Below are 14,156 nucleotides of genomic sequence, written 5' to 3' on the forward strand. Positions count from 1 at the left end.
GGTGAGGTGACAGAACCGTTCCCGCCCTTCCCGCCGCCCGCCTCAGCCGCCCGCCCCGCTCCGCGACGCCAAATCCCTGCGCCTGACGCGCGGTGCTCCGCCCTTCCCGCACCCGTCTGCCTCCGCCCGCCATGGCGCCGGTGGGGCCCGCACATCTGGTGCGCTGCGGACAGAAAGATGAACTGTACCGGAGCGGGCTGCGGAGCGGGGCCGGCACCGCGCTGCACGGGCTGGCGGGTAATCCCCCCTCCTTCCCTCCCTCTCTCAGCCTGCCGAGAGGCTGGGCCGCCGGGCTCGGCGTTATGGTGGGCGGGATGGGTTTGAGGGGTTCGCCGCGGGTCTCCCTCCGCTCCCCCGGCTCTGCTCCACCTCATGGCGCTCGGGGGGGCCGATCCATGGCTGGGGGAGTGAATCCAGCGGTGGAAGGCCTGGGAGGGATTCCCGGAGGTTTGGGTCAGGCTGAATGTCATGTGAAGTCCCTGCAACCATCGCTGTCCCTCAGGTGCCAAGAAGTGGCTGGAATGGAGGAGAGAGGTTGAGCTGCTTTCGGATGTGGCCTATTTCACCCTGACCACTTTGTCAGGTAAAGTGCCTGAAAACTTCATTTTTAGCGTTTCTCCTAAGAGTGTGGAAATGAGGGGCCAGGCCTGGGGGCTGCTGTGTGTTGGTGACCACCAGGAGCTGTGAGGCTGCATGAACACTTCAGTGTGGGGCTGCCTTCACCTGGTTTGTTCTATAAATGCCCTTTATTAAACATGAAACCACTAACTTGTCAGAAATCTGAGTTCAAATGCAGCTGATGAACCCAGGTACATGTTCCTTTAAAAGTAAAAGTTCTTTTTAACAAAAAGACGTGTGACACTGAAAAATTATCTCTGCTTTAGACCTAAAACCACTGCAGACACCCGTACTGCAGATGCTGATGTAATGTTCACCTCAATCAAGATAAAAAAACTATTTCTGAATCCCTGACATCACCATCTCACCCTGTGTGTTTCTGTCACTTGTGTTATTTAGGTTACCAGACTCTGGGTGAAGAATATGTTAACATTGTTCAAGTTGACTCAACCAAGAAAAGGGTACCTTCATTTCTCCAACGAGCCATCTTTGTTTCTCTTCACACTGTCTTACCCTATTGCTTGGAAAAGGGATTGCTGCACCTGGAACACGAGCTGCAGACAGAACCTGATGAGTCCAGAACCTCGCAGAGCAACCCAGCCCTGGGATTATCCAGTAGGACCTTAATACGAAACTGGATACGGAAACAAGTTGGGGACCTGACAGAACAGCAGAAGAAAACAGTCTTACAGATTGTTTATGTGCTTAAACAGTCCATACCTCTGCTTCACCGACTGCATTTGGCAGCATTCTACATCAGTGGCACTTTCTATCACCTGTCTAAAAGAATTGCAGGAATCACATATGTAAGTAGATGCATTTCTTGGTGGAAGATGTGTGTCTACAGCAGTAGTTTGGCCTCTTTTGAGTTGCCACGTGTGTAAAAGGGATATGGAATTCAGCTGTAGTTGATTATAATATAGGCAATGCAGACTGGGTGGGAGGGAAATTTTAATATATATGGAGGAGCCAGAAGCCCTTGTAGTCAAAAGGTTATGGCTATTAAATGTGAAAGGTGTCTGAAGAGGTGTGGAAAAGAGGTATCTGACTATTTGCTCAGAGCTGCATAAAACCAAACCAAACCAATCCATTTTGAGGGACAGACAACTTAAAAACAAATGCTCTTGCACAAAGAGCAGCTAAGTGTAGCCTGAGATGTGTCCAGGACACATTAGTCCTCCAGAGAGACAGCAGGTTGATAAGTCTTAGAACCATGTCAATTTTTTGGATGGAAAAGAGAATCTCAAATCAAGAGTTGATTGATATGGGGAGGGGAGGTGCATAGATGAAGATAAAACTGCAGTAACAAAACTTCTCTGTTTCTGTGAACTATGTAGCTGCATTTTGGAGGACTGCAAGGAGAAGATGAGAGTATTCGATCAAGTTACAAGTTTCTTGGAATAATTTCACTCTTCCATCTCCTTCTAACAATTGGTGTTCAGATGTACAGCTTCAAACAGAGGCAGAGAGCACAGCAGGAATGGAAACTACACCGCAGCCTCACTCATCAGAAGTATGATGCTTTTTGCTTGTTAGGAAAGAGGTGGAAGCAATGGTGGGAAGTGTCATAGGTTTCATGGGCAGGGAGAAGACTGGAGTGACACTTCAGTTAAAACTTGTCATTTTTGATGCATTTCTCGCTATTTTAAACGTCTTTGCTCTCGTGTTTTTGAGACCTTCACAAAAAGATTTAATACTGGAAGATGGGGTTTGCTTTAGGATTGTGTTATCAAATATTTCTTACAGGCAGGTTAAATCAAAGGAAGTAATACCTAATAAATCTTTTAATTAGAAATTCAACCAAGGAAAAAATCACCAGTCGCCACTCCCGCTGCACTTTGTGTCTGGAAGAGCGCAGACACACGACAGCTACACCGTGTGGCCACCTCTTCTGCTGGGAATGCATCACAGCCTGGTGTAACACCAGAGTAAGTACAGGACAAACAGAGCTGGAAGGGCTAAACGTGATGAAATGTCTACTTGCAAATAGTTGTCATTCTGGCTGTTGAAATAATGCCCTTTTTCTCTCGCTAAGGCACCCGAAATCCCCACACAAGAGTTTACCAGGACCTCTGTATTTTATTAGAACAGAATGACTATGCATTACATAGATGAGGTAAATGAAGTAAGCAGCTTTCCCAACCACTGAAATGCAATTGGATTGGTCTGGAAGTCAGGCATGAAGATAATTCCTTCATCTACAGACCTAGGCTGTAATTCTGACAGCAAAGAAGCAACAAAAGTGATAATGTTCTGAAGCCTTCTTCACCTGATTTCCAGTAAAAAAATAAGTTAAAAGCAAACTGAGCCAGCTCTTATGCATGGTATTCTAAATTGGAATTTTGCTCTGTATTAATGAAATAAAAAAATTTTAATTCATTAAGGAATTTTATAGACATAATGGAATAGCTTGGTCCCTTCATTTTCTTAGAATGAAAACTGCTTGCCAGAAAGACAGCAAGTGTTACTTACAAATAAAATCTTTGCCAGATGCTAAGTCTTTTTTCTCAGATGCACTACTGCTGAGCTGTTTCAGAAATGAGTGGGGTTGTCTGCTTAAATTTTCCTGCATTAACAGCTGTGGTGGAAGAGAATCAAGCAAATATAATTTCAAATATAACTAAGATCCCAAATCAATTTAGCCCAAGTATCAGTATCTGTATTCAAATGCACTGAGGTTATACTGTGCAAATTCTACAACAGAACTAAAATACCATTTTAAGACACAAAGTAGAATGCAGCTTGCCATGAGCTACTACTGCCTTCCTACAGAATCAGGCAACATCAAGAGTCACTTGAAATTTGCAGGTAAAGACCCAGCCAGTGGTAATCAGCTTGCCTGGGTGCTGTGGTAAAAACTGTCACCTAGCTTCAGAATTGGTAGGGTAATCCACTGGAATTACTCAGATGTGTTTTCCAAGGCTGAAAAAATAGATGGTTTTCTTATTGAAGATATGAATCTTACTTAATACTTTAAAAAAAAAAAAAAAAAAGTTTGCCTAACACAAATCATACTGCCCACCCCTCCAGTTTGTGTCATCAGCTTATCAGTAAAATGATAACTGCCCTAAAGGCTTGGTGACTAATTTACTACTGGCAGAAAAGTTCAAAGTCCACAGTACAGGATTTTTGTTTCAGATAGAGACTTATGCCTGGTTTTCTTCAACATTGAGAACAGTTATTACCATTTTAGTAACAAGCACCTCGTCACCTCAAGTTGCTTTTTAAATTGGGTTAACTTAGAATGCTATAAATGGTTAAGCTTGCATCACAAAGTGGGCTGAAAAAAGTTTAATTATGGGTGCTGATTATTTTTTAGAAGTAGCTTAACAGCTACATTTGGATTTTTTTAAACTTTTAAATAATACAGCAGCTCAGCATGTCTAATTTCTTTTCTTTTTTAGACAGAATGTCCACTGTGCAGAGAGAAGTTCCATCCTCAGAAACTGATCTACCTACGTCACTATCAGCTGTAAAGGAAAAAGCTCCTGTTCCATGACCAGGGGCTCAGCTCTCATACAGGTTAAAAAGTTGTCATACAGTTTGAGTTGGTCCAAGAAAAAGACTTTATTATAAAACTGGTAACTGTCTGTGCAAGGTGGCACTTCATTTTTTACAGAATAAATCTATTTCTGCCTCTACCCTTCTGTTTCTTCCAGCATGGTTCTTGACCATATGACATAAACATTTTTGTACTGTTCTCCCTGATTTGCCCATAGTCTCAGAAACTCCAGCAGACCTGAAGACAGCTTCTCCAAGACAGGGCTTTCAGATACTTGGCAACAGTCTGCAAGCATCCATGAGGGCTACTTCTACAAGGCCCTTTCTGGATACTTTTATTTCCACATCTTTTAATTTTGACATTACTGGTTTCCACACTGCCAGTAAAACAAACACATGCAAACAAACAAACAAAAAAAAACCCAACAGTCAATGTGAACTAAAACTACCTGTCATTTTCCCAGCATTACTGAAGGCTGAATTCCAGAGCTCCATAATGGCTTCTTTTGACAAAATCATATGAAAGTTCCTACATATATTTTCCAGTCAGGTGTCTGTTGAAGTTGCCACTATTCTCCTCTCAGAATCTTCAAAGAGCTAATACTTTCTTACTTCCTGCAAGTAAATGCTCCCTGAAGAGTTGAAAAAGGCATTGCATGAAAATAAAATGAGTAACCATTATTGAAAAGGAGCCATAAATACTGTTAGTTCAATGTACGTGTATAAAGAGAGAACAAGTAAGGGGGACACTGTCTTTTAATAAATTTTGGAATTAAAAAGTCACTTAATAAAACTTCAGTTGTATCACATGAAAAAGTTTACATGCAGGTCATTCATCTCTGATTTTTTTTCCCCATAGAAAATGAAAAGCTGCATTAAAACCCACTCTGTTTTGTCTGCTATGGCCAGTTTGGGTATATTCAGAAGGGGCTGCATGAAGTCAGCTTAAATAATCAAGAAACCCTTAAGTATGAAAGAAACTCCAACTAATAACCATTAAAATATATATATTTATCATCCCAGGTCCTCAAAGGAAATTGTTTGAACGAAGTTTTGAGTCATCATGAAAGAGCCCAATTTTAGCATCTGCTTGATGTAGTGGTGAAACTGGCATTAAAACCCAACACAAATGAGTTACTTTAGAAGCTATCATAGCACTTGTTCCCTACTGCAAAACCCAGAGCTGATTAGATTTCTTATGACTATCTATATTTGTTTGGCATAACTCAGAAATACCATGCATTTAGGAAACTGGCTTAAGTTCTGCATCTCTTTAAGTCTACTGAATTTTTCTATGAAAAGAGCACACGGCCACGAAGCAGACAGCAGCATCACATGTGCCATCTTGCATTTTTCCTCCACGCACGTGCACAGCACTTCAGGGTGATTGTGAGCAGGAGAACTACGTACAAATATCCAGCTCTTCAGCCATTAATCTCTCCAGTGCAACGGATCTTGAAAGAAATACATGATCCCAAACCCACGGGATTAACCAAAGTTTCTGCAACATCTTACAAAAGGTAATAAACTCAATGCAATTTGGTTAGAATGCCAGTTTCTTCAAGAAACTGATATTTCAGATAAAAATAGCAAGATCCTCTCAAAATGAAAATTCAACTGCTTTGTCACCACTCTGTTAATCATTTTTTTTTTTTATGAAGAAAAAAGGCATTGTTACAATGGCTCAAAATCGTTCCTTTAGTTCGAAGCAGAATTGGTCACCAGGTTGATTGCAGCTTCTAGCTAGCAAAGGTCTTCCCAGCATCTTCTTTCCCTTTGTATTTCCTCTTGCCATGTGTGAAGGGTATATATCTGTACTTTATCATGTGCTGGAAAGAGAAAAGATGCTTTTTTGAGGCAAGAAACTTGAATAAAATTTAGAAAAAAGCTTCATAAGACATGCTCTAAATTACAAAATCTAGAAAAGACAGTTCTTCACTACTGTGAAGGCAATGAACCAGCTAATCACAGACAAGTTTACATCTAAATAGGGGTATGATTATAAATCTCAAACTTGGATATACCCAACTGACACAGGACAGTGAAGATCACTGACTGGGGGAATCAAAGGAAACTGGAGAGAGCACAGAGGGATTAGTTCTTCACTCCCCTTTAATTTTAGTATCCAACTTTGAAAAATAGTACCTACCCCAAATTCTCAATGTCTGGGGAAAAAACTGGCTTTCCTTTTAAAATGTCAAGAACCAACTTTGGGAAAATATTTAGCTAATGTTCAAGTGTTTGCTGTCCCTCCAGTTAAAGTGTGTGCAATGTATTTTATACCTCTGAAGTGTTCAACTGGATGGGCAGTTGGGAACAAACCTGTCAATTCTGACATCACAAATGCTACTGTCTATTCTTGGCAAGTTACCTTGATTTGCCTCTTCATAGTGATACAAAATAGCATAATGAAGTACATCACAAGGATTGGCCAAAAAACAGGAACGTTGAAAGCCTCGAAGAATGTACAGGCCATAGCAACCAGGATTCCTTTAGTGGCAGAGTGCCTTAAAAATAAGATTAACAATCCTTCAACTCCAGCTACCACTAGTTTGATGCAGATATGTCAAAAACAAAGCATGGGCAGCTGGATCTACTCACCAGAATTTAAACTCTGGGAGCCTTCTAATAAAAGGCCGAAATTCTTCATTTTGCCTGGTAGGTAAGGAAGGGCCATCATCTGAAAAAAAATCCCAACAAAACAGAAAAACCCCAAACTTGTAAACTCCTTTACAATAATTTTCCACGTTGTCCAGACTTCAGATTTTTTAAATTTCTTGCCTTCTAAAAATTATCGTAATTCCTGACACGAAGTTGTATAGATTTCTTTGCAAGTGTAAAAATACAACATCATGCTAAAATTGCACATCTTTACACTGTTGTATGAGGCAAGCAGAGCTGGAAGTTTCACTGGAAACAGTCATGACAAAATGAAGTGTTCATCATACCTGAATCTTCCATTAAAGAGGGGTCTACCTTTGGCGACAAGAAAGCTATGAAGAGATTTAGGTGGTAGATTCCCAAGGCATATGTCACAATGTACCAACCCTGAAGGAGGGAGGGAAAGAAAAAAACCAAGATGAATCTTCCTGAAAGCCATATTCAGATACTGATTTTTCAGTGAGATCAAACAACCTGGGTCATAGTTTCCTTGAGAAGAACTTTCCTACATCCTCACATTAACACAAACCACACCTATGCAATTCCAAAGTAACACCATCCTTCAGAAAAAACTCTTAACACAAATAAACAGAACAGTAATGATACCTCAATTATTTCAGCAGTAAACCCATTTTTTTTACCTGCAGTAAATAAACTCTAATCATGTAGATAAAACTCAGACCCAAAGTTACAATCCATCGCACCGCAGTGTATGGAGTAGATTTGTCTAACCAGGACTGGTAGATCTAGGAAAAAATACAAAGTATGTATCTGTAAAACATGTTGCACAATGAGTAAAAGACAGTAAACATTTGTCAAAGAATATTTTGGGAAAGGGCGTAACTTGAAACATTTGTATTCTTTCTAACAAACTGAATTAATCAAACTTTGAAAAGCTCTATAATTTTACAAAGGCAAAGAAAAATTCCTAATGCTTGTAACATTAAATATGCACATTAAATATTCCTTTAAGCTATTATAATATTTGTTATCTATTTTTAAAAGAGTTTAAAAAAAATATTTTGTGCAGATTTCAGTATTTGAAAATCTCATTCAAAAAGTCATGAGTTTAAGAAGCTGCACTGAGAGCTGCCTCTACTGGAGCCAGAAAAACCCAACAGAAAACCAACCTGTCCAAGTCTTGAGAAAAATCTATAGACCACAGAGGGCTTTCCATGAACAGACTCGCCAATACTGTCCCCTTCTGACATGGTTGCTGGGGAAATAAAATATACAGAGGTAACATTTAAGACAAAATTCTAAGCTCAGTGAAGGTTCCCAGTACATTATCTGAGCCAGCATTTACACATGACACTCTTTTGGTTTGCCCTGTTTGAAATAATTTATTTTCAATGAAGTACTCTTAAAGAGAGGATATTTATTCCAAAATAAATTCATTTTCAAGAGAAATTGTCAAGAAAGCAAAGGACAGGGCATTTTACAGAGGTAAGGCAGGATCCAACCTATTTTAGGGAGGGAAGAAGAAAAAAAAAGGCTATACAGAAATGCAGGAGTCAGCCTTGTGAGACATCTTCACCTTTTTAAAACAGGAGCTGATTTATAACATCTAAGCATTGAAATATGAACTGCAGCACCACCCTCCTGACACCTCAGTTTCTAAAGGCAAAGAACAAAACCAAATTAAATACAATTTTTTAAAAAAAAGATGCTTAGGATTTTAAAATGCTGACTAAGTAGGTAATACAGAAGTTCAGGACTCTGTACACCAGTGGTCACAGGGCCAACACAACACCCACTGCCAGAACTACTCAGTGAGTTCATCTGGCTCTTGAACTCCAGCTTAACAGACACAGAAAAGTTTTATGCATAAGCAAAACCTTACAGTGGAAAGGCTCTGTGCTCAGGTAAAAAAAAAAAATAACCAAGGGAATTATTTTTTAGTATCTGCTTCTGCTGCCAATTTAAGATCTTCATTTTTCTTTTCAGTGAAGCCCAACTAAGTTTTGCAGTTCACTCCCAGACACAAAACAAACAAAATAGAACAGATTCTAACCAGAAACACTTTTGCCACATCACCAAAAGCAATCCCTGACATTACTTCCTGGAGGGTGGGACTACACAGCTCTGGGAGCACTTTCAGCCCTATGTTAATATCTCCAGAGCCTCAGATGAAAATGAAGATACCTGAGACACTGCTAAATAAGTACCATGTAAATTCCCTCAGGTGTTGCAATACTGTGACCACTGCAAGCAATCATTTGAGACCAAAGACAATCCACAGAGGCACAGGACTTAAAGCTGTATGTTTTTTTGAAAAATACATCCTATGGAATAATCACTAAGTAGAAAGGAGCCCTAGATAGAAACTCTTACAATATAAAGACTTTTTCATTACAGGCAGTAGGAAGAAATTATTTTTCTCCCCATTCACTGCATTCCTACTCAGCTTTATCAGCTAAACACAATTTTGGGCTTTATTTTGTTTTGTTTTAATGTCCTGAAGTATAAAGCCATAACAAAAAGCTATTCAAATTACTGATCAGATAGCAATTCTCTGAAAATCACAAACATAAAAACTCTCTTATTCTCAAAATTAGTACGAGAGAGAGCAAATATGGGCTATAAGTAGACCTAATGTTACAACCTTGTAAGTGTAAACCTCTGCAGATCAAGTGAAGAATCACATATGTAAGGATAGTGATGGCTTTATGATGGGGGAGGCATTCTGCTTGGTAAAAAAAATTACATTATATGAGATTATGTATGTTTGTTCATTATGCACACAGCTCTTCCACAGCAGACCAAGAAATTCAACCTGCCAACACTGTCAGTGTTACTGGAAAGAAACCTCTCATGGGCTCAATTTAAGCACACACTGAAGTCTACCCCATGAATTTAATTCAGTGTTTCTCATCACTTTAAAACATTTACTGAAAGAGCATCTGTAACTGCAAAGCAGCCTTTAAGACCACAAGTCAGATCTCCTTGGTTTCAGGGAATAATTAAATCTGAACAGTAGCAATCCCTCTTTCATAATGTAACACAAGACTTCACTGTTCTGCACAAGGAGTTATGATTATCCCTCAGCCATTTCAGCAAAGCCAATAATCAGGAAGATATAGGAAGATTAACACAACAAACAACTGAATAGCTTGCTACTAGCAGAACAAGGACTGCTACTAAAACTACTATTAAAACTAAACCTATATTAAAACATTTTTCTCTGCTGAAAAATACCAACCCAGGGAATGTGTGACTTCCAGCAATTATGGTTTTCACCACAACTGTTATAATAAAGTTATAAATACCAGTGTGTCTTTGAGCTTCACAGTGACAGGACCTGGGACAGTAAATGTGTTTAACTTAGGGCACAGCATCACATACAGGTACAGAATTTTCAGACAACTCTCCCATCATAACAGATTCTTCTTAAATTAAAAATGCAAACTAAGCAAAACTAACTAGAAAAACCATATTACTGCTCACACACGTTTCCTCATCTCATAAGGAAAGTCTTTTTGAAGAGAAATGCACTCAAAGTTTATTAATAACAGGGGCAACGGACATGCACAGAGGGCAAAAAAAAAAAAAAAAGCATTTGTTGTGCAAACTGGGATTTAAGCCTAAAAATGACAGTTTAAAAATTTTATCTATGCCAACAGCATCCTGCCCTGTCAGACACCCCGGGCACCTCCATCCCCCCGGGCCCCCCTTCCCTCAGCACCGCCTAAGGCCGAAGGTTGCTGGAGAAAGCCACCCCGGACACTTCTGCAGAATCCAAAGCTGAGGAAAACCGACACAGTTCTGACACAAAGAGCAGAAGGAGAGGCCCTGGATGCAGGCGCGGGGCCCGCCCGGGAACAGCACCGGGCCAAGGACCGCCTCGGACAGAACCACCCCGAGCCCCCGGCAGATCCCGGGGCCGGCCCAGCAGCGGGCAGGGGAAGGCGGGGCAGTGCCTGCCCGGCAGCTCGGCCCGCAGAGCTCCGAGGCCGCGACGGTGGTCGCGGAGGCCGCGGGAGCCCCCGCGCTGGCCGAGGGGCCCCGGGGCTGAGGGCGCTCTCCCGCCCGGGGGCTGCCACCGCCCGCTCCCGCCCCGCCACCACCGCTCCGGCCGGGCCCTGGGCACCGCCGCGGGGCTCCAGCTACTCACAGACGGCCAAGCCGGGTCCTTCCTTCCGCTCCCCCGCCCCCCGGCCTCCACAGAACCCAATATGGCGTCACCGGCGGGGGAGAAACCCGCTTCCGCTACCGGGGCAGTAGGGGCGGGAAAAACGCTCGGGACTGCGGGGATGGACTTAGGAAGGAGGGAGAGAGGGCGGACGGGAGCAGCCGTTGTGGCAGTGGCTGCGGGCAGGGAACCGCACCCTCAGCCTGGAGCTGCGGGGAGGGGACGGAACCGGCGGGGACGGAACCGGCGGGGACCGGGCAGTGGGAGCACCGAACGGGACCTCCCGAGGCTGAGGATGCGCGGGGCCGCCCCGCCACCCTCAGGGGGTCCTGGCCACGCCCCTCGCTCCCGCTCAGCCAATCAGCGCCGCCACCAACCGGCGGAGGAAAAGGCGGGAGAGCGCTGAGGGGCAGTGCGAGCGCATGAGGTGCTGCAGGGCGGGTGTGGGGAGGGGGTCTCGGCTTTGGCATTGGGATTTTTCCTCTTCCCACCTCCGGTCCTTGTGAGGGGTTGGCACCTTTCCTCATAGCAGACCCCGCCACAGTGCCCCCTCAGGCTTGGCCTTCAATCTGAGGGTCGAGGATGAGGCTGAAGTGACCGCCAAGTCCGGCCTCTTCGGTGAGGCGAAGCGATGCTGAGCCCGCGCTCCTGTGTGGTCGCTGAAGTAAATACAAACGTTTCTTCTGTTTTCTCGTTTCCTGTGCTAGCGGGCTGGTTTTACACACGGTGTAGTTGGTAACGGTTTGATTTCTGGTGGCATCTGTGCAGTCTGGAGGGCTTAAAATGACTTTCAGGTACCAAAGAGCCTGGGTCCGGTGTGAAGTGAATGTAAATAATAAGCAAAATAATATGTGTATCTGTGCATAATTGTTAAATTCTAAAACAGGTATCCCTGACTGAAGTTAATGCTTTTATATTGCTAGTTATTCAATATTCACCCTCATCTTTCTTTAAATAATTCTAGTTGTTTTCTCCGGTAACACGGGGGCCTCAGGTGTGTCTTGTGGGAGGGAAGGGGACCCGCTGGGACCTCTTCTCAGAATGTGTTGAAGAAAATAGCTACAAGTGTATTTGTTTCGTTATAACCTAAACACCATGAAACAAAAATGGTGTTATTAAAGTAACTTCTGACGTCTGCAGACACTGAGGCAAGATATTTTATGTGCATATATATATATATATATGTGTGTGTGTGTGTGTGCGTGCACCCACAGGTATGTACCACTGGGTGTCTCTCTAGCATCTGTTTTGAGACTGAATTAGTGAATTCTTAGGTTTACACTTGTCCATTAGCTGGTCAGTCTCTGTAGGGTTGTAAGCGTTTTATACTATATTGAGTTTTACACTGTATATGTGCTCAAACGTGATAAGATACTTTTGAGGTTTGTTTTTTATGGTCAGATATCTTGGTGAATATCAAAATTTGGTGTAAATGTTGAATTCATCTGTCTTTCCTCTTCAATTTTAACTGTAATAATGTCAGGGCTAGAATTTTAGATAAATTTTTTGCATGTGATAGGTTGTCAGCAAGTGGATGGTGCTAGTTAATAGCATATTGTATTCTGTGAACCTTCTGTGAACCATGTTGATTAAATGTCCAATAAACAAGCAGTAATTAGAACTATGTTAACAGAGGAGTACAGTAGTGACAAACCACTCTAATTTATCTACTGCTTACCCATAAAACTGATTTCACCTTTGTTAAAAACGTTGTCAAGAGATGCTAAATAGAAACTACAACTGAATGCTAGGGAACATGTAAAAAAACTGAGCCCCTGCAAGCTGCTGATTTAGAAAAAGAAATATAACCATGTCTGTGGTGGTTTGTCTGATTTTAGTCAATTTGTGTGTGAACGTGTTCAAGAGTGAAAGAAAACAATGACAAGTAAGCAAAGTTTGCAGAGGTTAATGAAGAAAACCACTCGTTTTCTTCATGAAAGTGTTTCCTTTCCACGATTTCTCATTTCTGGCTGCTGCTTAAGTCTCAGTAAGCAGATGCTGTGTTCCATTCTGTCCCTGTTGCTACTTCTTTGTGTGTTTTGGCTGTGTTTAGTTTGTCTTCTTTCCCAGAGGAAGGCCTGCTGTTTGATACACCTGTTAACCACACGAAACAGGTGGCAAGCCTTATGGGCTTCTTCACCTGCAGGCTCTGGTTCCCTGCTCCCTCAGAATCCATTTGATTTACCTGTTTGGAAGAATCTGTTTCAGTTGTGATGCAAATGATTTAAAATATGGGAATTTCATTTGCTCAGAATTGTACTGCATATTAATGGATAGTGTGAAATTTGAAGAGGTGGGCACGTTTGCATTCTGAATAAACAAAATTAATTGCAATAAGAGGTGTAATAGCCACTCTTGAAAAATGGAAGCTTCATTAATCAACTGGAAATTGCTTTCTGAAATAAAATGGTGGTAAGTACTCGTGACCAATTTATTACACCTTTTTCTGTGTTCTTAAACAGATGACTTTGAACGTCTTGCCCTGTCACACAATGTTGGGAGTAACTGGCATTGGAAGTGTTAATTCCTGAATAAAAACTGATGAAGTTTATATCCATTGAAGTTATTTTAAAATGTTGCATAGTAAGAGACTACCCCAAGTAAAGCTACATGGAAATTTCTGTAGTTTACATGTGGATTTCTGTAGTTAACCTATTGAAGTAGGCTGTGGCAGAAATTAGTCAATATATTATCTTGTGAAATTATTACTGTTAATGCACTAAATATTCTTATTTATTACTCATAACATTTAATTGTGGTTTAAATAAATTCCATATAAATACATGTAGATGTGAGAGAGAATCTACAATTACATTGTGCAATTACCAGAATAAGTTCCTTCTTACTAAGCCTTAGGAGGATTTCTGGGGTTGATACTTAAGTAACTTTCCCTTCACCTCTGTTATTCTTTATTTCTGTTTTGGTCTCTATTAGCTGATTGTATTTTCTTTGTATCCACTGCACAATAAATACAGGAACTTACCAAAACTCCGGGTTTGTTTGTATAAAGCAGAATTTCCTGTTCAGGTCTAAAAATCAAACCAAACAGATGAAAACCGGCAGCCAAATGCAAGCCATTGCTGGAAGCTTGTACCTTTCTTGTCTCCCTTTCCTGCTCCCCTTTGCTCGTGCATAGCTGGTAGCTCTTTTTCTGGAGGCCCCTGTGTCACTCTGGTTGTTCACGCCTTTGTTTCTCTGCATGAATGTGTGATGTATAGATAGTGCTTATGTGGACGTCAGCATT

At 41.7% G+C, this 14,156-nt stretch overlaps 2 protein-coding genes and 1 long non-coding RNA gene across 6 annotated transcripts in view; 2 read left to right on the forward strand and 1 right to left on the reverse strand.

The window, feature by feature from the left end:
• Positions 1-78: 78 nt before the first annotated feature.
• Positions 79-4,259, forward strand: PEX10 (peroxisomal biogenesis factor 10). 2 transcript variants are annotated; one of them, XM_071767006.1, is made up of 6 exons: positions 79-237; positions 503-583; positions 1,018-1,424; positions 1,956-2,131; positions 2,411-2,546; positions 4,027-4,259. In XM_071767006.1, exons 1-6 carry the CDS (start codon positions 132-134, stop codon positions 4,066-4,068), a joined length of 948 nt encoding a protein of 315 aa, XP_071623107.1. In that variant the 5' UTR covers positions 79-131; the 3' UTR covers positions 4,069-4,259. The 2 variants fall into 2 exon arrangements, with proteins under 2 accessions (XP_071623107.1, XP_071623105.1); XM_071767004.1 differs by having other exon boundaries at positions 84-237; positions 4,023-4,259.
• On the reverse strand, positions 4,161-11,203 carry RER1 (retention in endoplasmic reticulum sorting receptor 1). 3 transcript variants are annotated; one of them, XM_071767008.1, is made up of 8 exons: positions 10,895-11,203; positions 8,318-8,397; positions 7,911-7,996; positions 7,422-7,526; positions 7,068-7,167; positions 6,721-6,799; positions 6,491-6,626; positions 4,161-5,948 (listed from the first exon to the last, which is right to left on the reverse strand). In XM_071767008.1, exons 3-8 carry the CDS (start codon positions 7,989-7,991, stop codon positions 5,859-5,861), a joined length of 591 nt encoding a protein of 196 aa, XP_071623109.1. In that variant the 5' UTR covers positions 7,992-7,996; positions 8,318-8,397; positions 10,895-11,203; the 3' UTR covers positions 4,161-5,858. The 3 variants fall into 3 exon arrangements, with proteins under 3 accessions (XP_071623109.1, XP_071623110.1, XP_071623108.1); XM_071767009.1 differs by having other exon boundaries at positions 10,466-10,898; XM_071767007.1 differs by lacking the exon at positions 8,318-8,397 and having other exon boundaries at positions 10,895-11,196.
• A 150-nt stretch (positions 11,204-11,353) lies between these two features.
• Positions 11,354-14,156, forward strand: part of LOC139806842 (uncharacterized) — a 31,256-nt gene continuing 28,453 nt past the window's right edge. The window contains exon 1 of the long non-coding RNA XR_011730371.1: positions 11,354-11,576. This is a non-coding gene — a long non-coding RNA (uncharacterized lncRNA). The remainder of the gene's footprint in view (positions 11,577-14,156) is intronic.

This window comes from Heliangelus exortis, chromosome 23 (genome assembly GCF_036169615.1).
Source record: "Heliangelus exortis chromosome 23, bHelExo1.hap1, whole genome shotgun sequence".
Taxonomy (NCBI): Eukaryota; Metazoa; Chordata; class Aves; order Apodiformes; family Trochilidae; genus Heliangelus; species Heliangelus exortis.

Bases quoted from the DNA above. Each gene is read 5' to 3' on its own strand.
- PEX10 (XM_071767004.1), top strand. From the start codon at position 132: ATGGCGCCGGTGGGGCCCGCACATCTGGTGCGCTGCGGACAGAAAGAT. The intron at 584-1,017 runs GTAAAGTGCCTG...TGTGTTATTTAG, and splicing joins CACCCTGACCACTTTGTCAG to GTTACCAGACTCTGGGTGAA. The intron at 2,132-2,410 runs GTATGATGCTTT...TCTTTTAATTAG, and splicing joins CGCAGCCTCACTCATCAGAA to AAATTCAACCAAGGAAAAAA.
- RER1 (XM_071767008.1), bottom strand. From the start codon at position 7,991: ATGTCAGAAGGGGACAGTATTGGCGAGTCTGTTCATGGAAAGCCCTCT. The intron at 6,627-6,720 runs GTGAGTAGATCC...CTTATTTTTAAG, and splicing joins CTCCCAGAGTTTAAATTCTG to GCACTCTGCCACTAAAGGAA. The intron at 5,949-6,490 runs GTAACTTGCCAA...TTCTCTTTCCAG, and splicing joins CTATGAAGAGGCAAATCAAG to CACATGATAAAGTACAGATA.